Source organism: Ovis aries, chromosome 24, assembly GCF_016772045.2.
Source record: "Ovis aries strain OAR_USU_Benz2616 breed Rambouillet chromosome 24, ARS-UI_Ramb_v3.0, whole genome shotgun sequence".
NCBI lineage: Eukaryota > Metazoa > Chordata > Mammalia > Artiodactyla > Bovidae > Ovis > Ovis aries.
In genome coordinates this window covers 6,098,554-6,124,253 of record NC_056077.1, presented here as the reverse complement: position 1 = coordinate 6,124,253, position 25,700 = coordinate 6,098,554, and the positions used below count along the sequence as shown (strand labels likewise).

At 44.0% G+C, this 25,700-nt stretch overlaps 1 protein-coding gene across 14 annotated transcripts in view; it reads right to left on the bottom strand.

The window, feature by feature from the left end:
• Positions 1 to 25,700, bottom strand: part of RBFOX1 (RNA binding fox-1 homolog 1) — a 2,416,982-nt gene that overhangs the window by 1,068,305 nt on the left and 1,322,977 nt on the right. For all 14 annotated transcript variants that reach the window (XM_060406050.1, XM_060406058.1, XM_060406056.1 and 11 more), the window contains one exon: positions 1,139 to 1,186. In XM_060406050.1, the coding sequence (XP_060262033.1) occupies positions 1,139 to 1,186 (48 nt within the window). The remainder of the gene's footprint in view (positions 1 to 1,138; positions 1,187 to 25,700) is intronic.

Below are 25,700 nucleotides of genomic sequence, written 5' to 3'. Positions count from 1 at the left end.
AGCTCGGATCATCAGGCTCAGATTTAAGCTACGGTGTCATCTCTGCCTTCAGACTATGGAGATTAACCCTCCTTAAGATGACGCACGGCGCCTGCCTTCTATTTAAAAGCAAATTTTGTTTTGAGAAGTCCTCACTGCCCTATTAATCAGCGGATGACTGAGCTAGCACACAATCAGGGCTGAAAACCTCAGCTTGAAATAATAACTGCCTTCAACAATAACGGTACAGCCGCAGAGAGAAACATCTTTCAAAATTGTAGAACGGTGTCAAAAGTAGCCAGGAGATATGGACCCTCAATCCAGTTATTTGACTTTTTGTTTGTTTGTTTTAATCCAAGGCATTAAAGGTAAAATTTGGTCTGCTTGGACACGCTCCTCCACGGAAACTTCTGTGAACTCCTGTCAATAAAGGGGGACCGAAAATATTGAAGGAAAGAACAATTGTCTAGGGGTCGCCTGTCCTGAGCGGGTCCACACAGTGTAACAAGAAGATAAATGGGGGGAAATCTTAAGATACAAAGCAAATGACCTCCCTTTCCTGTACGCCACCACAAAACATCACGAGAATAAGTTTATACCATAGAAAGTCACTGCTCATGTGACTATGTCGTGACAGGAATCAGTATAGGATCTTTTTCAAGCCAAAATGTATAGAGCAGAGATATATATATATATTTACCTATAAATCAGTTATATTTATTTTCAGGGGCACACCCTAAAAAACCTTAGAGGATACATTCTTCTGTTATATATGCAATGTCCTATAATTCTATATCATATATGGCATATTACACATAATAATCAACCAAAATATTCCACTAAAATGTGACATGAGTTAAGGATAAATGAGCTATTTTTCTGAAAAGAAGCAGATGACTAAAACAAAAATCAGCACAATTTTTTTAACAAGTAATTACACTAAGCAATCTTCAGTGAAGTTGTCAGATCTAACTGAGATTGCAAAGGGAAAAAAAAAAACCAGACATTTTAAAAACGCGATTGGCTTTATGTGTCTAAAACCAGCATATGAATCACCTTTGCAAGCCGTCTTCCAGCAAGGCATACCTTCAACACTTAGGTTTAAATCACAGAAATCTTGTTTTGTTTGAAACCAAAAAGATGAAAAATATAGACTTACCTTTCTGTCCTCTATTTCCACACAAGTATTGCAGTCTGCTTTGATATCCTGAGAGGAGGAGAAAAGAAAGAGAGAGAGGACAGGAGTCAGACTTATGGTCAGAAAATGTTCAGCAGTGTCGTTGAAATGCCCTTTAAAATAATAAAAAGCTCATGCTCCTGACGGTTGTTTCTCGAGCCATTGCCCTTTATAGCACTTTTTAGAAGTATATGCCCTGCTGTTTGCATTAGAGACATATGGATGCCATAGCTAAGCTTTATTGCGTGCAGGTGTGGGGTGAAGGCAAAGCTATGGATCAGAAGTCACAGCAAAGAGTAATGGATGGCTCATGAAATGATGCGGCCACCTCAGACACCCTTCCGTATATCAGCAGAAATGGCCCTTACTGGGAATTAAAGTCTCTTGCCCATTCTAGACTTGGGACTGTCAAATCTAGCTTTCTTCAACTCAAAGTCATCACTGTCTGTTTTTAGCCCTCCTTCCATCCATCCATGCATCCATCCATCCATCTGTCCAGTCATCCATCCATCCAACTGGTCCATCATCTGTCATCCATCCATCCATCCACCATCCATTCATCCATCCATTATCCATCCATCATGCATCCATCATGCTTCCATCCACAATCCATCATCCATCCATCCATCCATCTAAATATCATCCTTCTCTTCATCCATATTTGTCACATACCTACTTCTTAAGCATTTTTCTTGTTGCTTTGGAATGTAAAGATGAAAAGAAAAAACATGGTTTCAACCCTCAAGGAACTCCCAAGTTACACAAAATGGCACATACACACACAAGGAATTATGATATTAATTTCTCATTCAAAAGATATATATTCAGCCCCTTTTTCTTGCCAAGTCTTGCTCTAGGTATGGAAGACCTAACATATAAAACACAGGAAGGTCCCCCCCCTAGCGATGCTCACATTTTGCTGGAAAAGACAGAAAACAAAAAGGAAACATCAATAATGTTTGATGTTTAGAAGAGGAAACATTCCATGAAGAGAAGTAAAGCAGGGAGAAGGGGATAGAGTTCGATCCCTCATTAGGGAAGATCACTGCAAGAGGAAATGGCAACCCACTCCAGTACTCTTGCCTGGAAAATCCCATGGACAGAGGAGTCTGGTGGGCTACTCTTTGAGGTCACAAAGAGTCAGACACAACTTAGTAACGGAACGTGTAGGGAGTGGGAAATGCTGAGGCAGACTTTAAATCTGAAGAGAGCTGGCAGCTGAGTAAAGGCTTGAAGGCAGCTGGGGGATGAGCTACGCGTGTGGCCATCCGGGAAAGAGTATCTCAGAAGAGGAGAGAACAGGTGCAGAGGCCCTGAGGGGCAATGGGGCGGAGAAGGTCAAGCAAGCGGTGGGAGGTCTCTGTGGCTGGAGGGAAGCCTGCTAGGGAAACAGCGGGAGGTGACATCAGTGAGCAACCACCAAGAGTTACTTTTGTTCTTGGCGTGAGGGCTTCCCAGATGGTGCTAGTGGTAAGCACCCAACCTGCAGATGCAGCAGATAGAGGAGATGTTGGTCTGATCCCTGGGTCGGGAAGGTCCCCTGGAGGAGGGCACGGCCACCCACTCCAGTATTCTTGCCTGGAGCATCCCACGGACAGAGGAGCCTGGCCGCCTACAGTCCGTAGGGTGGCAAAGAGTTGGACACGACTGAGCGACTGACCCACGAGTGTCTTATTTCGCTCAGCATCACGCCTTCACCCATGCAGCAGTATGTCTCAGGACTTCTTTCCTCTTTGAGGCTGGATTATATTCCACTGTAAGGAGAGACCACATTTTGTCTATCCACTCATCCCCGGGTAGTCACTGGGTCATTTTCACATTCTGGTTATCATTAATAGTGCTGCTATCAATGGCACCCCACTCCAGTACTCTTGTCTGGAAAATCCCATGGATGGAGGAGCCTGGTAGGCTGCAGTCCATGGGGTCGCGAAGAGTCGGACACAACTGAGCGACTTCACTTTCACTTTTCACTTTCATGCGATGGAGAAGGAAATGGCAACCCACTCCAGTGTTCTTGCCTGGAGAATCCCAGGGACGGGGGAGCCTGGTGGGCTGCTGTCTATGGGGTCGCACAGAGTCGGACACGACTGAAGTGACTTAGCATAGCATAGCATGAACATGGGTGTACACACATCTGTTCAAGTCCCTGCTTTCAGTCCTTTCGTGTACACGTCCAAAACCTGAACTGCTGAGTTACAGGCTAATTTCAGGCGTAAGTCTTTGAGCAGCCACCATATGGTACTCCCCAGTGGCTGCAACATTGTACTCTCCCACAGGCAATGAGCAAGGTTCCGGTCTCTCCACATCCTTGCCCACAGCTCATCATTTCCACTCAGAGGCTGTGAGGAGAGAACAGGCATTAGCTGCTTTTTAATTTATTTTTATTGTTGACTATGCCGGGTCTTCATCGCGGCAGGCAGGCTCTTCTCTGGTGGCCAGAAGGGGCTGCTCCCTCGGTGCTGTGTGTGGCCTTCTCCCTGCGGTGGTTTCCCTTGTTGCAGAGCCAAAGCTCCAGAAGCACAGGCTTCAGCAGTCGTGGCTCAAGGGCTTAGCTGTTCTGCATTATGTGGGACCTTCCCAGACCAGGGATTGAACCAGTGTCCCCTGCGGTGCAAGGCAGACTCCCAACCACTGGAGCAGCAGACTGACTTCTGTTTAAATAGAAGAGACAGTTGGGGGCCAAAAATGCAAGTGGAGAGACAAGTGTGGGAATTCAGGTGGAAGATGATGGTGATGGCAAGGGGAGTGGTGGGCAGGGGAGGCAGGAGTCACGGTCAGAGTGTGGACAGATCAACAGGCGTCCTCAAAGACTGGCTGTGGGAGGCAAGAAGAAGATGGGCTCAAGGACTATTCCAAGGTTTCTGGCCTGAGGATGCTAGCAAGGGAGGCGTGGGTGGGGCACTATGGGTGGGGCAGGGCTGCGGAGGCATCTGCAAACAACAGCACCTCTGTTGGATATCAGTGAAGTCTACAGCCCTGTTTACTCTCTCCCTCTTGGGTTGGGATGTTCTGCTGATGTGTCACGAGGACACTGTGGATGCAAGTGCAAGGCTATCACCGTAGTGATGGCTCCAGCACAGCAAACGCTAGGTCCACGTGAATCAAGAGTGCAACCAGAGCAGACAGTGTCGCAGGGAGAGACTTTGTTTTCTTTGCAACAGACTGTTTTGCTACCAGCAAAGTGGGCTAGAACCTGTGAGCAGTGAAGGCATGTCCCCTTGGTGCCAGGAACTGTGTGGGGTGTTCTTCACACCTGCCTCTAAATTTCCCCAAACAAAACAAGATTAGGATTACTTAGTGTTTTTTTTTTCTTTTTTTTTTTAACTATAGTTGATGTATAATATTATATTAGTTTCAGATGTACAACATGGTGATTCAGTGATTCTGTTTTTTTTTTTCAAGATCGTACTCCATTAAAAACTATAATAAGATGATGGCTGTACTTCCCTGGGCTATACGATATATCCTTGGTGCCTACGTATTGTATACAAGTACTTCTCAATCCTGTGTGTCTAATCTGTCCCTCTGCCTTTCTGCTTCCCTTTGGTAATCCCTGGCTTGCTTTCTGTATCTGTGAGTCTGCTTCTGTTTGGCACACACATTCATCTGTATTGCTTTTCTTGTTGTTCAGTCACTCAGTCGTGTCCAGCTCTTTGAGACCCCAAGGACTGCAGCACGCCAGGCTTCCATTTCCTTCACCAACTCCTGGAGTTTTCTGAAACTCATGTCCACTGACTCAGTGATGCCACCCAACCATCTCACCCTCTGTCACCCCCTTCTCCTCCCTCCTTCAATCTTTCCCAGCATCAGGGTCTTTTCCAATGAGTCAGTTCTTCAAATCAGGTGGCCAAATTATTGGAGCTTCAGCTTCAGCATCAGTCCTTCCAGTGAATATTCAGGACTGATCTCCTTCAGAATGGACTGGTTGGATCTCCTTGCAGTCCAAGGGACTTCCAAGAGTCTTCTCCAACACCACAGTTCAAAAGCATCAATTCTTTGGCGCTTAGCTTTCTTTATAGTCCAACTCTCACATCCATACATGACTACTGGAAAAACCATAGCTTTGACTAGATGGACCTTTGTTGGCAAAGTAATGTCTCTACTTTTTAATATACTGTCTAGGTTGGTCATAACTTTTCTTCCAAGGAGCAAGTGTCTCTTAATTTCATGGCTGCAATCACCATCTGCAGTGATTTTAGAGCCCCCCCCCAAATAAAGTCTCTCACTGTTTCCATTGTTTCCCCCATCTATTTGCCATGAAGTGATGGGACCAGATGCCATGATCTTAGTTTTTTGAATGCTGAGCTGTAAGCCAACTTTTTCACTCTCCTGTTTCACTTTAATCAAGAGGCTCTTAAGTTCTTCACTTTCTGCCGTAAGAGTGGTATTATCTACGTATCTGAGGTTATTGATATTTCTCCCAGCAATCTTGATTCCAGCTTGTGCTTCATCCAGTCCAGCATTTCACATGAAATGTGAAATGTACCCTCCATATAAGTTAAATAAGCAGGGTGACAATACATAGCCATGACGTACTCCTTTCCCAATTTGGAACCAGTCTGTTGTTCCATGTCCAGTTCTAACTGTTGCTTCCTGACCTGCATACGGATTTCTCAGGAGGTAGGTCAGGTGGTCTGCTAGTCCCATCTCTTGAAGAATTTTCCAGTGATGCTGGAAAATTCTGGTGACTCACACAGTCAAAGAATTTGGCATAGTCAGTAAAGCAGAAGGAGATGTTTTTCTGGAACTTTCTCGCTTTTTTGATGATCTAGTGGATGTTGACAATTTGATCTCTGGTTCCTCTGCCTTTTCTAAATCTAGCTTGAACATCTGGAAGTTCATGTTTCACGTACTGTTGATGCCCGGATTGGAGAATTTTGAGAATAACTTTGCTAACATGTGAGATGAGTGCAATTGTGTGGTAGTTTGAATACTTTGGCATTGCCTTTCTTTGGGATTGGAATGAAAATTGAACTTTTCCAGTCCTGTGGCCAGTGCTGAGTTTTCCAAAGTTGCTGGCATATTGAGTGCAGCACTTTCACAGCATCATCTTTTAGGACTTGAAATAGCTCAGCTGGAATTCCATCACCTCCACTAGCTTTGTTTGTAGTGATGCTTCCTAAGGCCCACTTGACTTCACATTCCAGGATGTCTGACTCTAGGTGAGTGATCACACCATCACGGTTATCTGGTTCATGAAGATCTTGTTTGTATAGTTCTTCTGTGTATTCTTACTACCCCTTCTTCATATCTTCTGCTTCTGTTATGCCCATACCATTTCTGTCCTTTACTGCTGCAAATGACATTATCTTTTTCTTTCTATGGCTGAGTAGTATTCCATTGTATTATATACATTATATTATATGCACATTATATTATATACATTGCATATTGCATTATATCCATTGTATTATACACACACACACACACACACACACACACACACATATACTTACAAAGAGATCCTGAATCAGAACTCACATTTTAAAAAGTATTGTGGACAGAATGGTTGTATCTCCCGAATGCATAGTTTGAAGCCCTTGAACCCCATGTTGGCTGACTTTAGAGATGGGCCTCTAAAAACATAATTAAGATTTAATGAAGTTGTAAGGATGGGATCCCAATTTAATAGGATTAGTGCCTTTATAAGGAAAGACACTCAAGCTTCAATACTTTGGCCACCAGATGTGAAGAGCTGACTCACTGGAAAAGACCCTGATGCTGGGAAAGATTGAGAATAGGAGGAGAAGCGGGTGGCAGAGGATGAGATGGTTGGATGGCATCACCGATTCAATGGACATGAGTTTGAGAAAACTCCAGGAGATAGTGAAGGACAGGGAAGCCCAGCCTGTTGCAGTCCATGGGGTCACAAAGAGTCAGACACGACTTACTGACTGAACACCAACAAGAAGAAGCACCGGAGGGAGGACGTGAGAGAGCTTCTCTGATCTCCCTGCACTCATGAACCAGGAAGAGGCCACACATGGACACAGCGAGAAGATGTCATCTGCTTGTCAGGAAGAGAGCACCCACCAGAACCTGACTATACTGACACCCTGCTCTGAGACCTTCAGCCTCCAGACCTTCAGCCAAATAAATTTCAGCTGTTTAACCACCAGTCAGATTAAGACAGTGAGATACCCCGGACGATCTGAGAAGCACAGTCAGAGGACATGGAGTCACGCTTTCCCCACTCAGACTCCTAATTGAACAGCTGAGGTCTCCGACTGACCTTGCAGGCAGAGGAGTCTGCTTCCCGCTGAAAATTCTCTTTGAAGTCATCCTCTAAGGCAGTGGCCCCAGCCATTTTTGCACCAAGAACAGGTTTCATGGAAGACAATGTTTCCAAGGATGGGGGGGGGGCGGGTGAGGAAGAATGGTTTCAGGATGATGCAAGGGTATTGCATTTATTTCTGTTATTATGACATCAGCTGCAACTCAGATCAGCAGACATTAGATACTGGAGGTTAGGACCCTACTCTAAGGAACATGAAGAGAAAGTAGAGATTAGTTTGGTATGGGAGAGATGAAAGTGTAGATTGTTTAAACCTCGGAGATATCATCTAGAGAACAGGCAGGCAAATGCAGTTCCCTGCCTGTCTGATGCCATTCTGACCAGGGGAAGCATGCATTTTCTTTTCTTCCTCAGATGAAAATATGATGAGTTTGCAAGGATGAATCCATATACGATTTTGATTTACTCATACAGAAATGGCAGGTGTTAATCAGCTAAGGAACAAAATCAATAAACCCAAGGCAGGTTTTTTTGTTTTGTTTGTTTTTTTTTTTTTAAATCTGCCACCAAGGACCCAAGCCAGGGACAGATAAAAGCCATCTGGCAAGATCCAAGCTCTTGCCATTTCCCAAAGATTATTCAATTTATTCTTGTCAGGATTAATTTACTTAAGCCCACGCTGGAATTTTTATTTAGATGATACTGTTGGTTTGTCATCTGCTGCAGAACAACTCGGGAGGCGCCCCAGGGGACATGCACTTGCTTCTGAACAATGTTGGACTCAAATTGGAAAAATGTCACTTTGGCGGGAACAAATTATGGTTCGGATCGCTCGGCGGAGAGTGGGTGTCTGCAGACTACGGGCTTCGACCTGACCTTTTCCAAGCCGGAGGAGTCAAGGAAGTACTTTGTTGGATGGCTTCGCTTGGGGGAACAGATCAAGTGCTCAAGTGTTAAGTATGAATCTGTAGCCCTAGACTCATCACCTACAATCAATTTCCCTAGAGTCGTCAGCCATGCTTCTTGAGGTACCTGGGAAACCCTGAACAGTGAAGAACTGCCAAAGTAGACGGAAACCCACATGTGCTATGGAATCATGAAGCTTGGATCCATATCAGTGGGCTCCCCCAGCAGCGCCTCAGTTTCTCCGCCTGTAAACTAAAGGTAATAATAACAATAACAGCGGCCTCCCTTGCTGTGAGGCATATCGGCCATGGTCTCAGCTGATGGCAGGCCCCTTAGCTATCATCAGTGGCCTTCACCGAACGTCTTTGGGAGACCCGGTTCTGAGTGGAGTCCCTGAGAACTTCAAAAGCCGTTCTATTTTTAAAGTTTTCTCTCCAGAGGCTTCTGAGTTCCTCTGGCTTTCAGACATCAAAGCGTGTGCGTATCTATTCTTTTCAGAAGCTGTTTCGTCTCCCGAGAGAGATTTCTTTTCTCCTGCGTTTCTCGTGCCAGTTCTTTCTGACGATTTTTGTAGGTCAGGGTTATTTCTGTCCGCCGTGCAGGAGCACCATCGTGCTGCATCGCGGATCAGCGTCATGCAGGGCTCCGAAGAGCCTGGAAGGCAAAGGTCTCCGCAAGCAGGTGGAGAGACACACCCCGGCCAGTGAGATTCTGGAGGCCTCGGGAGACTTAGAAGCTGGGAGCCTGTAGGGGGCGCCCCAGGTGGCGTTAGTGGTAAAGAACTCCTGCCAATGCGGGGGACATGAGATGAGGGTTCGATCCCTAGGTCAGGAAGATCGGGGCATGGCAACCCACTCCAGTATCCTTGCCTGGAGAATCCCACAGGCAGAGGAGTCTAAACAGCAACAATCCTGGGGATCACGTTCACTCTCAAGAGCTGTTACCGCCCAGGGTCCCCTGTGTTTTCAGAGTCCAGCCCCTGGAACTGTCCTAAAAATGGATGATCTCAGTTACTAACACTGGAAGGGCAATGGAAAGAAAAGAGCAGGGCCCTTATATCTTACGTAAGAGCTGTTGTTGTCTAGTCGCTAGGCCGTGACTGACTCTCTTAGCGACCCTGCAGACTGCAGCCCCGCCAGTCTCTTCTGTCCATGGGACTCTCCAGGCAAGAGCACTGGAGCAGTTTGCCCTTTCCTTCTCCAGGGGATCCTGACCCAGGGATCAAATCCACGTCTCTTACACTTCCCGCATTGGCAGGCGGTTTCTTTGCCAATGAGCCACCTGGGAAGCCCATGTAAGGGTTAAGTAAGGCTAATATATCTTTGACACACCATTGTTCTCCTGGACTTGGATACAAAGTCCCAGAGTTTTTAAGGGAAATACCTGTGGCTCAAGTCATCTCTTGGGAGCCAGGGGAAACAGCCAAAGACTCAGCTGACAAGTCCAAACAGGGCTTATGATCAACTGCTCTTACGAATGGAAGAAAGCCAAGTGTTTTGTTCTTTCTTCTCAAACAGAAAATAAATGCTATGGCCAGACAGTTTAGAACACCAAGAAGCAATGCATTACATCATCATATTCCAAAAACAGAATTCAAAAGTGCATTTAAAATTCTGAATCAACCTTACGGGAGGAGGAGGGGCAATACTTTTTCCTCCTACCTTCCTAGGATCTTGGCTGAAACTCCCGGTAACAAAGACAGATGACGAGAGGAAAAGAAGCTCAGTGAGTCCCCTACAGACGAGGCTTCCCCTATAGACGAGCGAACCAAAGGGAACATGTGTGCTCATGACCAGTCACGTGAGGTAGTTCGCGTGTTCGGGGTACACGGTCACGTGCGTGCATCCTCCACAAGCAGTGTGTCTTTGTGCACTTTAGCGCCTTGTACTGGATAGAGCACAGTAGTATATGATTTTATTTCCCACCCAGGATTGTCCAGAAGCAGTTGTAAAAGCAGCAGAGATGGGGCTGGTACTGCGAACAAGCACCAAGAATCAGAGGCCCAGAGAAATGACTGAGAGCAACAAGAAGGAGGACGAACTGCAGACCTGGAAGAGGGTCAGGGTGCAGGAAACGGCACGGGCTTTTCCTGTATTTGAGCGGGCACTGTTAGGGTTTGCGGCTCAGGACCTGAAGGTAGGAGGGTGCACGAAGGCTGCGGCACCCATCCAGAATGCAGCCCACGGCTACCGTGTCATCTATGGGGAGGAAAACAGACCCACTGCCCAGACCTCACCGAATTGTTTTCTTCAAGGGGTAGATGGAGTGGAACCCAGCAAGGAACCAGAAGCCATGCCACCCACAATAAAAAGCATGAGTGACGCCACAGCTCGCCCTCCGTCCCCTGTTGCTGACGGTCCCTCAGCTCCACCATCTCCCAGCCCCTCTCCTCCCGCCTCCTTCTGTCCTGTTCACTCCACGCCAGCCCCTGTATGCCAGCTGCTGTACTGGACTATGATGCTTCTCAAGATCCTATACTGTTTTCTTCATTATTATTTTTTTTTAATGTAGCATTTATATGACAGCTATATACCACTCTAAACTATTATGGTTCTACAAAGCTGGCTGTCAGCTGAGCACCTAGGCTAACTTGGACTTACAGACAAATTGGACTTATGAACGCACTCTGGGAATGGGGCTTGTTTGCATGTGGAGGATTTACTAGAAGGCTCTTTTCCTGTTTGCCTCCTGTACACGGGGGAGAGACCCAGGAAAAGTAACTGCCAGAAATGGCCCATACACCCCCTGAAGGACCGTCTTCAGCCAAAGATAAAAAGGCCTTAGGGTTGGGATGCTGGTTATCAGGGAAGCACAGTAAACAAGGGTGTGGCTGTGATGGAGACCTGAGCCCTTGCCTTCTCCCAGGCAAGGGTTTCTAGAGACTTAGAGTCCTCCTTCTCTATGGAGATGGAGATATCTTTACAAATGGAGATTTTTCTTTTTCTCTCGAAATACAAATCTCCCTCTCAAAAAGCCAGCTTCTACTGTTTTCAGAGATACTCCAGTATCTGCAGCCTCTCAAAAATAACCAGCCCCCAATAATCCTCCACACTTTGGCCACCTAATGTGAAGAGCTGACTCATTGGAAAAGACCCTGATGCTGGGAAAGATTGAAGGCAGGGGGACAAGGAGGCACCAGAGGATGAGATGGTTGGATGGCATCACCAACTCAGTGGACACGAATTTGAGCACACTCTGGGAGATAGTGAAGGACAGGGAAGCTTGGTGTGCTGCAGTCCATAGGGTCGCAAATAGTCGTACATGACTTAGCAACTGAACAGCAATAATCCTTCTGGCAAGGAAGCAAATTTGGGCATGGTGTATTCTCTTCCCTTTTAATTATAAATGGTTTCCTTCCAAATAGCATTATTTTCCCAAGAGCTTGGACACTTGCTGTTCTGAACATTACAATTATTTCTAGTTTAAAAGAAGTCAACCAGTTATGAGTTTAGCATCTAGCATTTAGAACATTATTGGTGATTTATTGCAACCTGAGTCTAATTGTTTTGACCTCCACAAAGACTCAGACTTTGAAAATAACTATAAGCGATAAGGACCACTGGCTCAATGTTTCCATTTTTGCAGAAGAGAAAAAACAAAAAAACAGTATCAAAGAGAGAGAGGGTGGGGAATCGGCTTTGATGATTTGAGATAAGGGGGGTTGAAATCCATCTGGTCTACCAGCTATGCATTTTAGACTTGTCTCAATAACATATACTGTCCTGGAATCCAAATATTTAAATCAATGTTCTAAATTTAATTGCCTTATTTAAAGAAGATTCTGCCCTACTTTAAAAAAAAAAAAAAAGGAAGGAAAAAAAATTGAGTGTCTTGCAACCAGAGTTGGTGCAAGTAAGATATCATGTGTTTCTTTCGGTCAAACTCCTCAGTCTGTATTTACTCAACTCCAAGGACTAAGACTCAGACAAGGCCACTGGAATACATGAGGATCAGTACACAACGTTCACAAGAAGATCAGTTCACAACAGTCACACTGACATGTCGTGCCCACTTCTTAACATCTCCATTCACAAATTTACTCAGCCCCTTGCAATATCGGCTATGGCCAGCAGATGGCAGCAAATAACCATACAAAATATCCAAAGCGCCAAGCATTATACCAGAACATCAAATTCATTGGGTCTGTAAACGTCTTGAAATATCACAATCTTTCTGCTCCCTCAAACCTTAAGCCTCAAATGACTATGTGCTTTAATTAATAAGCCTTAATTACTTGCCAGGAATGTGATAATTTGAGGAGGCGTTTATTAATATGTATTAAGGTTCTGTGTTTCGAGGTACAGACTATTCTGAAAGCACTAAGACTTCCATTTAAGCTTGAAGAAGACTGAGAATTTAAGAGCGATTTCTCCTGAAATAATACAAATGGCAGAAGTGCATGTAAACTAAGATCTCAACATAAATCCATTGAACCAAGACAGTAGCTAGGTCAGAAATCAATGGTACTAAATTTATAAACATTTGGAGGAATTTTAAGGGGGGGATTTCTTTTGTGGGGCAGCAGCAAAGACCCCAGAAATATTTGCAAACCTAGCTCTTATGCAAATAAAGAGGAGGGACTTCATCTTGGAACTCAACTTCTTTGAGAGTTACAACTTCAGCCCCACAAACTACTTTGTTCTCTTCATTCTATGCTTTTTCCAGCTTGGTTATCAGGGGAGGAGAGCGAGTTGGCAGAAGCTCGGCAACACAGGGCTGCTGGCTCAGCACAATTAAATTTGATACCGTGGAAGGCAGCCCCCTCTCAGGTAGGAGCAATATGTCACAGAGGTGAGCTCAAACCCAGGGTCTGTTTGCAAATAACAGTTATGCATTGGCATCACAGCAGGAGTTTAATGAGAGCGCTTTTAATTAACTGTAAAAGTAATTACCCATATTAGATGTAAATCGCACTTGTTTTTACATGAGGTGAATAATTTCAGTGCAGCTTTTAAGAATAATACTTCTGGAGGAGCTGTCAGCTGCAAACTCTTAACAAGTCTGCTTAAAAACAGGATCGAAAAGAAAAATACCATCCCCGGAAGCCCAGGATTTGTCACCTGGCTTCAGTCGGCTCTGTTGCTTCCCTTTGCATTCATATCAAGACCCAGCATCCAAACACATCCTCTCTATAGCTGTACAGTCAGAGAAGCATCCCAGCAAAAGGTTTTTTTTGGTGGAGTTCACTTTTTACTTTTGGCCCACTGGATAATCCCCAGCTTCCCTGGGGCTTCCTTGGTGGTTCAGTGCTACAGAATCCACCTGCAATGCAGGAGACACCCGTTCGATCCCTGTATCAGGAAGATCCTCTGGAGAAGGAAATGGCAACCCACTCCAGTATGCTTGCCTGGGAAATATCACAGACAGAGGAGCCTGGCGGGCTACAGTCCATGGGGTCACAGGAGTTAGACATGACTGAGTGACTAAACCCACATGATCCCCTGCACTTCTGGGGCTGGGCTTCTGTGAATAATGAATGGATGCAGCCAAAATAGGAACTAGAGGGAAGATGAGGAGAGGTAACCTGCTGGTGGGGGGTGCCTTCCACGAACTAAAGTGGATGCTGTCCACAACACACAATAGATTACTGAGGAGGACGTGTTTACAGCAATCCCAGTGCTGTTCACGGATCGCCACTGGACTTGAAAGTTCCAGGAATGAACTTCTGATGAGAACAGATGTCTGCATCACCCGCCAAAACAAGAAGTCAGCCTCCCTGGTAGTTATAAATAGCGTGAGAAAACGACAGAGGTCAGTGTTGAGTGTGACTGAAGGTGAAACCGGATGCCTTGGCTGGAGAACTGTGCTGTGGACATCAACCACTCTGTGGGCTCTGGAAATTCCCCTGGCTTAGAAAAGAGAGGGTCCCTGGGTTTCCCAGGTGGCACTAGTGTTAAAGAACCCACCTGCCAATGCAGGAGACGTGGGTTTGATCCCTGGGTCAGGGAGATTTCCTGGAGAAGGGCATGGCAACCCACTCCAGTATGCTTCCTTGGAGAACCCAATGGACAGAGGAGCCTGGTGGGCTGCAGTCCATGGGGTCGAAAGAGTCAGACACGACTGAAGCGACTTAGCACGCACGCTTGCACACAGCGAACTTCCGATCTGAACCGCAGTGAAGCATAAACAGCTAGCATAGAGTTTGCAAATACAAAATTACCGGGTAATTATTTATATTTTGATAGGCACCGTCATTAAGGGATTTGAGGATGCAATCATCAGATTGAAGTTTAGAGCACTCCAGTGAGGCAACTGTACAGAAGACGAGGAAGTCAGGATGCAGACAGGCGAGCTTACACCCCTCCTGTCAGCCAGCAGCTTGGTAGCTGGTCAGGTCCCTTTCAAAAAGACACTGGGTCTTCTGCTTGAATAGTGCGTCTGCTGTGGGGATTATCTTCCCGTCTGCAGCCTCCTTTGGGTTCCTGCTGCTGAGTTGTTACTGATGCTTGCTTTTATGCTTTGCCTTAAAATGGCCCCTAGAGGGCGCTACAGCAGGAACTACGCTGGTCTGATAAGATACTCAGAGAACTCCTCTGCTTCAAGGTCAACCAAGAGAGGAGCCCGAGCCGGAACCTGCATGTCCCATGGGGAGTTTTTATTTCCTTCTATGGAGCTACCATGTTTTTCTCTTATTTTTGTTGTTTGGTTGTTAAGTCGTGTCCGACTCTTTGCGACCCCGTGGACTCCTCTGACCATGGAATTCTCCAACCCACTGGAGTGGGTTGCCATTTCCTTCTGCAGGAGATCTTCCAGAATCTTCCAGGGATCGAACCTATGTCTCCTGCATTGGCAGGCGGCTTCTTTACTTCTGAGTCACTGGGGAAGCCCCAGTGTTAGCATTAAGTGAGATAAAAATACATAAAGAGCTGTCACTTAGTTAGGGGTGAAAAATGCTTATTAGAGTTGCAATTTAAAATTTCATTATCTTTATCTATATTCATTGCCTATTATCCTGCACATTATATACTGAAGAGGAGCAGAATCAGCCACCCCAAAGCGTGCCACTTTAGCATACTGAATACTTGAATTAAAAGTTCCTTAAGAAGCAGCCAGCGATCTTCCTTTGTCCCCTGAAAGCAGGAAATAAGTCTCCCATGTGAAAGGCACCCTCCCTGGACCAGGAGGGTAGACAGCATCCTTGTTACCAGAGACACAGAATTCAGGGTCAAGAAAGCTGTGTCAGTAAACCTCCTCACGACCTCAGGAACTTACCACCCCAAGCCCAGACTTCTTCAACTTGTCCGTTCTTCACAAACGTGGTGCTTTTTTGCCTAAAAGTTGTGAAAGCTGCCTGCTTTGGTAAGGTCTTTGAAACTCACATATTTATGAGCACCCATGTTGGTCACTCAGTCATGTCCGATTCTTCATGACCCCACGGGCTGTAGCTCGCCAGGCTCCTCTGTCCATGGGGATGCTCCAGGCAAGAATACTGGGGGGGGTTGCCACGCCCTTCTCCAGGGGATCTTCCCAACCCAGGGATCGAACCTGAGTCTCCTGCATTACGGGCAGATTCTTTACCATCTGAATCACCAGGGAAGCCCCTAGGAGCACCCATAGGTCTGAAACTAATTTTTTTTCCTCCAGTAATCTGTTTTTAGGGTCAATTAATTATTGGGATGGGCTTTCCCAATGGCTCAGATGGTAGAGAGTCTGCCTGTGATGTGGGAGACCTGGGTTCGACCTCTGGGTCAGGAAGATCACCTGGAGAAGATCTCCTGGAGAATTGTTAGGATATTCAAGATCCGAGAAGGGAAGAAAGGAAAGGCCTTCCTCTCCTACAGTATGGGCATCAAGACAGGGCTCCTCACGGCCAAGACCCTGTTCCCTCTAAGGACACTGCATCTGAGAGCCCTGGCCCTCGACAAGTCTGGGCAGAAGGTAAGAATTCTGACCAGCTCCGTCTCCTGGATCTCTGCCTACAGGGCCCAGTGGAAGCAAGCATGGCACAGGCCCTGTCCTTTTTCTAAATTGAAATTAGCGGAATGTCCGAGTGAACGGATCCCTGGGTTGCAGTGACGCTGGTCAGGAATGTCATGAATACTCTTGTGTCCATCACTTTCCTCCCAGAGACAGTCAGTGTTTTCCCTGGTCTCCACCTGTGTTATCAATTGTCACACGGGGGAAAAACCACCCAGGAGAACACAAGCGTAGCCTGTCATATGCACAGGTCCTCCCTGGGCCAGCAGTCCTCAATCTAAAATCAGACGAGGGGACTTCCCTGGTGGTCCAGGGGTTAAGCGTCCACCTGTAAATGCAGGGGAGTACGGTTTTGATCCCTGGTCTGGGAAGACCCCACATGTCGCGGAGCAACTAAGCCCATGCGCCGCCAACTATTGAGCCCAAACACCCTAAAGCCTGCACTCTGCAGCAAGGGAAGCCACTCCAGCGAGAAGCCCCCGCCTGCAACGAAGAGTAGCCCCTGCTCATCGCAACTAGAGAAAGCCTGCGCGCACTCAGCTGCCTGTTTCAACTTCCCTTTCCTTACGAGATTTTGCAAAAGACACACCAGCCAGATCTCCAGATCCAGGCTATCCAAGTCATCATGTAAATGCTGAAACACAGGGAGTGGGTTGGGCAGACGCACCCACAAGGGACAGGGGGCTCCATTACTGGGCTTTTCCACCGGGCTCTGCTAGCTCCAGGCCCTTCTCTACAGCGTCCGTCATGGATGGATCATAGAGCCCCACCCAAAGAAGGCACATTCCCCGGAGAGCAGCAGATCTTGTAAATTACAAAGCCCTTTTCCTTCCACTTTCAGAGGATCCTGTGAATTTAAGGAGAGGAAAAAGAAAGCTTAAGGAGCCGTTCACAGCCTCCCTCACAGAAGAAATAGATGGCCAGAAATTCTCCCAGGCCCTCCAGCAAATGACCAGGAAATGGCGCAGATGGAGGCTGGCTCTGGGGCACTGATAGGAACATTAGCACAGGCGTTCCCCTCTGCGGCAGACTGGTCTCGAGTTAAATTGTGCACTCAGAGAGAGGAACACATGAACACCTTTGTTGAACGTGTCATACGGTCCTTTCAAAGGCCCACTGCACTAAACCCCGAAGCTCTGGAACATAGAAATCTTTTAATTTCTGCCTTAGAGAAAATTTCCTCCCTGATATGAAAGGCAGAATTCAAAACAGTGGGGTTGAGTGGGCTAGCCTAACGCTAAGCATTATAATGAAAGCAGCTACAGGATTCTTTGAAGAGAGCTCACAGGAATGCAAGAGAAAAAGAGTGGAAATGAGCAATTCTTGATTTGCAACAAAAGCATAACTCTGAAAACAACTCAGAGTCCACTGAAATCTTTTTTTTTTTTTTTTCCCCCCTTGGCTGCATCGCCTGGTATGTGGAACTTCCCCAACCAGGGATCGAACCCACGCCCCCTGCCTTGGAAGCATGGAGTCTTAACCACTGTACCATCAAGAAAGTGCTCAAATCCTTTCTTATTCACCTTCAGACATTTGCAGATATTGAAAAAAAGAAAAAAACACCAGGACACTGAAATTACAATTGTCCTGCACTTAAGAAGGGAGAATTTAAATAGTAATTATTCCAGATTTTTGAATAATATACAAATATACTCCAAAATGCCTAGAAGGAAACTTGCAATTTTTTTTCCCCCTCTGTCCCTTAAAGTTGCAAATCTTTTCAGGTCTTTTCAATGGAAATCCTCCAGGAAGTATCTAAAACTATAGCCACCTTCACCTAAGACTGAAGAGAGATAAGAGGGAAAAGAGTTTTGCTTTGCTTTGTTTTTAATACAAGTTGTTACAAAGACTCTCTTGCCCACAGCTTCTATAAAATCACTCGTGAAGGACAAATACAAATTATAAGTGTTTTCTCTACAGATATCAGTTAACTTATTGAACTGTTCATTTATAAGCTAGTGAATCCTCAAGATGATAGCCATCTCCTGTCTAAACTTTTAGAACAAAAACTTTAAGATCTCTGTATCTGTGTTTACATATGTCTGTAAATGAATAATATAATATATGTTTCTACTTGTAGACAGCACTGCCAAAATTAATGTGTAAAGAGCGCTATACAACTGGTTTAAACACAAATAGGTGTTTATCAAAGTAAATACTCTAAATGTCAACAAATATCAGAAACTAACCCAAATGTTTTTCAAGTTTGCATGGTGTAGCATATTCAGTAAATAAAAGCTAGTTTAAGTCTGTTGGATTAATGAGTGCAGGCATGTCTCTAGTTTTATCAGCATTAAGTATAATACTTTTATTCTAACTAGGTTTCCTGAAAAGTCTTATAAGCCCATGGTATCTCTGTTACAAAATTTATCAGCAAGAAAAATAGCTTGAGATGATGCTGGCTTTGTCTAGTGTCTCATGAAACCTTTGTGGGCCATCCAAACCTGATTGTTGGGAGGAAATAGTTTAGATGGATGTAAGTAAGACAGGAGATTCCAGGTGAACTTCTCAGCAATGATTATGCTTCATGATATGTGCACGATATAAATAGTTTTCCGAAATCTGTTGGCAATTGAAAACCTTAAAATTTTCCCAAGTTAAGTGAAATGATGGGAATTCATTGAGTATCCAGATCATTTACAAGTGATGTGAAATACAGAAACATTAATTATTAAACATGGTTATCCACTTTGGGTCTCTCATTACTGAGTACCTAAAGATACTTGGATCTGTCAGAGAACAAGTCTGGAGCTACCTCTTTTGAAAAGTGTACTATGAGGAAGCATATGTTTCCAAAAATTATTAAATATATTTGTAAACCGGACAGTTGAAAGGATGCTGGTACAACAGATAGTTCACAACTCTTTTCTTTAGAAATTAAGGTTTTTAAGGGTTAAAAATATAATTATATGTAATTAAAATTACCAGAAATTATAAGGGAAACATCTCTGTATGTAAGGAAAGTAGAATGCATGTTTTTAGTAAGAGAGGTCATGAGAAATAAAGATGCATTTTTTTGTTGAGGGAAAATAAAGTAATTTTGCCCTAAAGAGAGGCTGATTATTTCAGAATGGGAAAGAGGAAAATCTGAATGTAGAAAAGAAAGTCATAGTAGGCTTATGAAAAAAGGACTCTTGGGAAATGAATTTTCTGTGTGGTAAAGCTGACTAAGATTGAGATAGCTGTAACTAAGTCAAAGATGAAGGAATGAATTTTAATATAAAAAATACACTAGTGAAAAATTAGAATTTGGTTTTCTCTCTGTTGAAAGGAAATTTTCTCAAATTACTGGTCTGCTCTTGATAAGATATTATGAGAGATTTTTTGCTGTTTGTTTTATTTTAAAGTACTCTCCCTAGACAGCAATGACTCTGTGTCTTACCAAAATAATTTCCTGTGCTCCATGTTATTTTTATGATCAGGCTTTTGAGACTTAAATAAACTTCAATGTTAAGAGTTGAATTTTGCTCAGAACTATGTAACTTTTCATATTTTCCTTTGAAGTCTTCTTGTCTTAAACTTGCTAAATGGATAATTATGTTTCATAATTATCTGTGATTCCATCCAATCAAGATTTTAAAAACTTGATATTTTTGCAAGCTTCTCGAATCAGATTCTAATCCTTTGATATGGAAGTAACTCTGGAATTTTCCTGGAACAACTTTAAAATTTTTGTTTTCTCTCCTTATAAACAGGGGAATGTTAGACTAACTAGGTATATTAGCTGGCAGAGTAGAAGAGTGTCCACTCATCTTCTCCTTCAAGAACTCCAAAACTACAACTTGCTGCCAAACAGCCGTAGACAGGAGAATGTTGGATCCCACCAAAAAAAGATAACCCATATCCAAGGGCAAAGGAGAAGCCCCAGCAAGACGGTAGGAGGGGTGCAATCATGTTTCGAGTCAAACCCCATACCTGCCAGAGACACTCCGAGGGCTCAGACACGCCTTGTGTGCACCAGAACCCAGAGACCTACACCAGAACTCACCCAGGACTGGGGAAACAGACTCTTGGAGGGCACAAACAAGACCTCGTGCACACCAGGACCCAGGAGAAACAAGCCGCGACCCCACAAGAGACTGATGGAGACTCGCCCCTGACTGTCCAGGAGTCTCCGGTGGAGGCACGGGTCACTGTTGGCCTGCTTCAGGGTTGGGGGCACTGAGTGTGGAAGTGCCTGCCTGGGACCCTTTGGAAGGAGGTCTCCATCATCTTCACTATCTCCACCATAGTTTGGCCTCAGGTCAAACACAGCCCCAGCCATCAACAGAAAATTGGATTAAAGATTTACTGAGCATGGCCCCGCCCATTAGAACAAGACCCAGTTTCCCCCTTAGTCAGTCTCTCCCATAGGAAGCTTCCATAAGCCTCTTATCCTTCTCCACCAGAGGGCAGACAGACTGAAAACCACAATCACAGAAAACAAAGCAATCTGACCACATGGGCCACAGCCTTGTCTAACTCAATGAAACTATGAGCCATGCCGAGTAGGGCCACCCAAGATGGACGGGTCATGGTGGAGAGTTCTGACAAAACATGGTCCATTGGAGAAAGGACTGGCAAACCACTTCAGTATTCTTGCCTTGAGAACCCCATGAACAGTATGAAAAGGCAAAAAGATAGGATACTGAAAGAGGAACTCCCCAGGTCGGTAGGTTCCCAATGTGCTACTGGAGATTGGTGGAGAAATAATTCCAGAAAGAATGAAGAGACAGAGCCAAAGCAAAAACAACACCCAGCTGTGGATGTGACTGGTGATGGAAGTAAAGTCCGATGCTGTAAAGAGCAGTATTGCATAGGAACCTGGAATGTTAGGTCCATGAACCAGGGTAAATTGAAAGCGGTCAAACAGGAGATGGCAAGAGTGAACATCAACATTTTAGGAATCAGTGAGCTAAAATGGACTGGAATGGGTGAATTGAACGCAGATGACCATTGGGCAAAAATCCATTAGAAGAAACGGAGTAGCAATCATAGTAAACAAGAGTCCGAAATAGAGTACTTGGAGACAGTCTCAAAAATGACAGAATGATCTTGGATTGTTTCCAAGGCAAACCATTCAATATCACAGTAATCTAAGCCTATGCCCTGACCAGTAATGCTGAAGAAGCTGAAGTTGAACAGTTCTATGAAGACCTTCAAGATCTCCTTGAATTAACACCCAAGAAAGATGTCCTTTTCATCATAGGGGACTGGAATGCAAAAGTAGGAAGTCAAGATACCTGGAATAACAGGCAAATGTGGCCTTGGAGTACAAAATGAAGCAGGGCAAAGGCTAACAGAGTTTTGCCAAGAGAATGCACTGGTCATAGCAAACACCCTCTTCCAATAAAACAAGAGAAGACTCTTCACATGGACATCACCAGATGGTCAACACTGAAATCAGATTGATTATATTCTTTGCAGCCAAAGATGGAGAAGCTCTATACAGTCAGCAAAATCAAGACCGGGAACTGACTGTGGCTCAGATCCTGAACTCCTCATTGACAAATTCAGACTTAAATTGAAGAAAGGGAAAACCACCAGACCATTCAGGTATGACCTAAGTCAAATCCCTTACAATTATATTGTGGAAGTCACAAATAGATTCAAGGGATTAGATCTGATAGACAGAGTGCCTGAAGATCCATGGACGGAGGTTCCTGACATTGTACAGGAGGCAGGGATCAAGACCATCCCCAAGAAAAGGAAATGAAAGAAGGCAAAATGGTTGTCTGAGGAGGCCTTACAAATAGCCGAGAAAAGAAGAGACACTCATGGCAAAGGAGAAAAGGAAAGATAGGCCCATCTGAATGCAGCGTTCCAAAGAAGAGCAAGGAGAGATAAGAAAGCCTTCCTCAGTGATCAATGTAAAGAAATAGAGGAAAACAATAGGATGGGAAAGACTAGAGATCTCAAGAAAATTAGAGATACCAAGGGAACATTTCATGCAAAGATGGACTCGATAAAGGACAGAAATGGTATGGACCTAATCGAAGCAAAGGATATTAAGAGGTGGCAAGGATACACAGAAGAACTATAGAAAAAAGATCTTCATGACCCAGATAATCATGATGGTGTGATCACTCACCTAGAGCCAGACATCCTGGAATACAAAGTCAAGTGGGCTTTAGGAAGCATCACTATGAAAAAAACTAGTAGATGTGATGGAATTCCAGTTGAGCTCTTTCAAACCCTAAAAGATGATGCTGTGAAAGTGCTGCACTCAATATGCCAGCAAATTTGGAAAACAGCACTGGCCACAGGACTGGAAGGTCAGTTTTCAAAATTTCAATCCCAAAGAAAGGCAATGCCAAAGAACGCTCAAACTACCGCACAATTGCACTCATCGCACAAGCTGGCTTGAAGTACATGAACCATGAACTTCCAGATGTTCAAGCTGGATTTAGAAAAGGCAGAGGAACCAGAGATCAAACTGCCAGCATCCATTGGATCATCGAAAAAGCAAGAGAGTTCCAGAAAACCATATACTTATGCTTTATTGACCACACCAAAGCCTTTGTCTGTGTGGATCACAACAAACTGTGGAAAATTCTGAAAGAGATGGGAATACTAGACCACCTGACCTGCCTCCTGAGATATCTGTATGCGAGTCAAGAAGCAACATTTAGAACTGGACGTGAAACAACAGACTGGTTCCAAATAGGGAAAGGAAAACGTCAAGGCTGTATATTGTCACCATGCTTATTTAACTTATATGCAGAGTACATCATGAGAGATGCCAGGCTAGATGAAGCACAAGCTGGAATCATGATTGCCGGGAGAAATACCAATAACCTCAGATATGCAGATAATACCACCCTTATGGCAGAAAGCGAAGAAGAACTAAAGAGCCTCTTCATGAAAGTGAAAGAGGAGAGTGAAAAAGTTGGCTTAAAACTCAACATTCAGAAAACTAAGATCATGGCATCTGGGGAAACAGTGCAAACAGTGAGAGACTTTATTTTGGGGGGGCTCCAAAATCACTGCAGATGGTGACTGCAGCCATGAAATTAAAAGACGCTTGCTCCTTGGACGAAAAGCTATGATCAACCTAGGGGCATATTAAAAAGCAGAGACATTACTTTGCCGACAAAGGTCCATCTATTCAAAGCTATAGTTTTTCAGGTAGTCATGTATGGATGTGAGAGTGGGACTATAAATAAATCTGAGCGCTAAAGAATCGATGCCTTTGAACTGTGGTGTTGGAAAAGACTCTTGAGAGTCCCTTGGACTGCAAGGAGATCCAACCAGTCTATCCTAAATGAAATAAGTCCTGAATATTCATTATAAGGACTGATGCTGAAGCTGAAATGTCAATACATTGGCCATAAGAACTAACTCACTAACAAAGACCCTGATTAATGCTGGCAAAGATTGAAGGCAGGAGGAGAAGGGGACGACAGAGAATGAGATGGTTAGATGGCATCACTCACTTGATGGACATGAGTTTGAGTAAACTCCGGGAGTTGGTGATGAACAGGGAAGCCTGGTGTGCTGCAGTGCACGGGGTCACAAAGAGTCAGACACAACTGAGTGACTGAACTAACCGAGGCATATTTGATGTTAAATTATATGGGAAGCTTTGTGAAATAAAAAGTAATATTAAGCTTTTAATACTGTATTCCTAAGGGTATATGTAAGTACAGAAATTATATGAAATTACTAGAGATCAGTCATCGTAGTAAATGTCATCACCAAATAATAGCTATGATATTGAAATGTTGTGTATCACAGAATTAATCAAGTTTTCTTGTAATAAACTCTTACCAGACCTCTACCTGACATCTTTAAGCCTCTTGTCATTTACGGACAGTTACTGCTTTACTCTCGTGTTTTATAATGGCTTCGTCTTCAAGGAGCTTCGAGGAAAGGACTCTATCAAGTGCATGCTTTTTGGAACTTTCAGATCATACCACTGAACTTGGTAAAAGATTATAGAACTCTATTGAAAAAAAAAAAAGGCAAATTGATGGCTTTATATGACTGCTAAAAAACAGTCCAGAAGATCAATAAGAATTAATTGCATGGGACTGTGTTAACTGATGAGGGTGACTGTAATTTTCATAACTCTTTATTTAGAATATTATTATGTCTTTTATGTCTTACTTTTTCAGATTTAAGGAAAACGTATCTTTTTCATTTTTCTTAGGCTATCAGCAATTTAGCAAAATTTATTTTTGAGAATAAAGATGAAGTATTTATCTTTTTCAACCTACCTGATCCCTCTAGAACTCAAAAGCTCTTAGTGTTGTTTTTTTCACGGCAATAGAGCTACTTGCATAAACCCAGTAAGAGTCTGTTCTCAAGCATTATGCTAATTGAAATTAGTCACACTGAGAAAGCCAAACCCTGGATGGTATCATTTATTTGTGGAATCTAAAAAAAACAAAACTAGTGAACATAACAAAAAAGAAGCCGATTCACAGATGTAGAGAACACACGTGATCACCAGTGGAGGGATGAGGGAGGGGTTACATAGAGGTGGAAGAGCGGAAAGGACAAACTGTTAGCTACGAGATCAGCTCAAGGTTGTACTGTACAATATGAGGAATACGGCTAACGTTTTGTAATAACTGAAAATGGAAAGCAACCTTTAAAATTGGATATTTTTTTTAAAAAAATTCAAATTAAGTCTTCTTTAAAAAAAAAATATATGCTGTTCTCCTCCTAATAGGACACGATTGGAACCTTGGTTACATTACCACAGACTTGACCAGGATGCCATATTTGAGAGCAATACACAGAATCAGGTGTGACCAGACAGCTTTAAGGATCTAAGCTTGATTTTACGGCAACAAGAAAGTCTCTTTGGAAAAAACGGCTTTGTACCTTGTTTATAGGATTCCAGAAAATCTTATCAGGTGAGTAAGAAAGGTCACTTCCTAGCCGACTCAAGAACTTCAGGAAATGCTGAGGACCAATTAACCTGAATGTAAAGGTATTGTACACAAAAATCCTAGGGCAGATCTGTTGGAAAGCTGTGGGCTTGGTTCCCTAGCCTCAGGAGGTTTTTAAGAGTCTAATCTGAGATTCCTTATGGAAAGTTCAGGCAAAGTATATTTTAAAATCTTTCTGATCAACCGTTACTCTTGCTGCACCTAGGTAAATAACTAAGCCACGCGTACTGAAAGCGACTAAATTTGCAAACAGACTCATCTTACTGAGGTTATCATTGATAAAAAAAATCGTGATGATAGTGGGGGGATTATGACCCAATATTATATCTTTGCAGACATTAGATTCTAGTGCTGTTAATTATCTCTGTGGTTGTGCTTCTCGATTTGTAAATTAACTGGATCCTGAAGTCTTCTCTTTGCTCCAAAATCTGGCTACAACCCTCCAAGCTAATGTTTCCAATTTTCTCCCACCTTTCTGATTTGAAATCACTTAGAACTCAAACTCTCCTGTCCCTCAAACCCTGTAAGGTAAAGTTGGACAACTTGATATAACCTTTAGAGGAATCACCACAACAGCATATGTACAGACACCCTTTGGGCTTGCTAC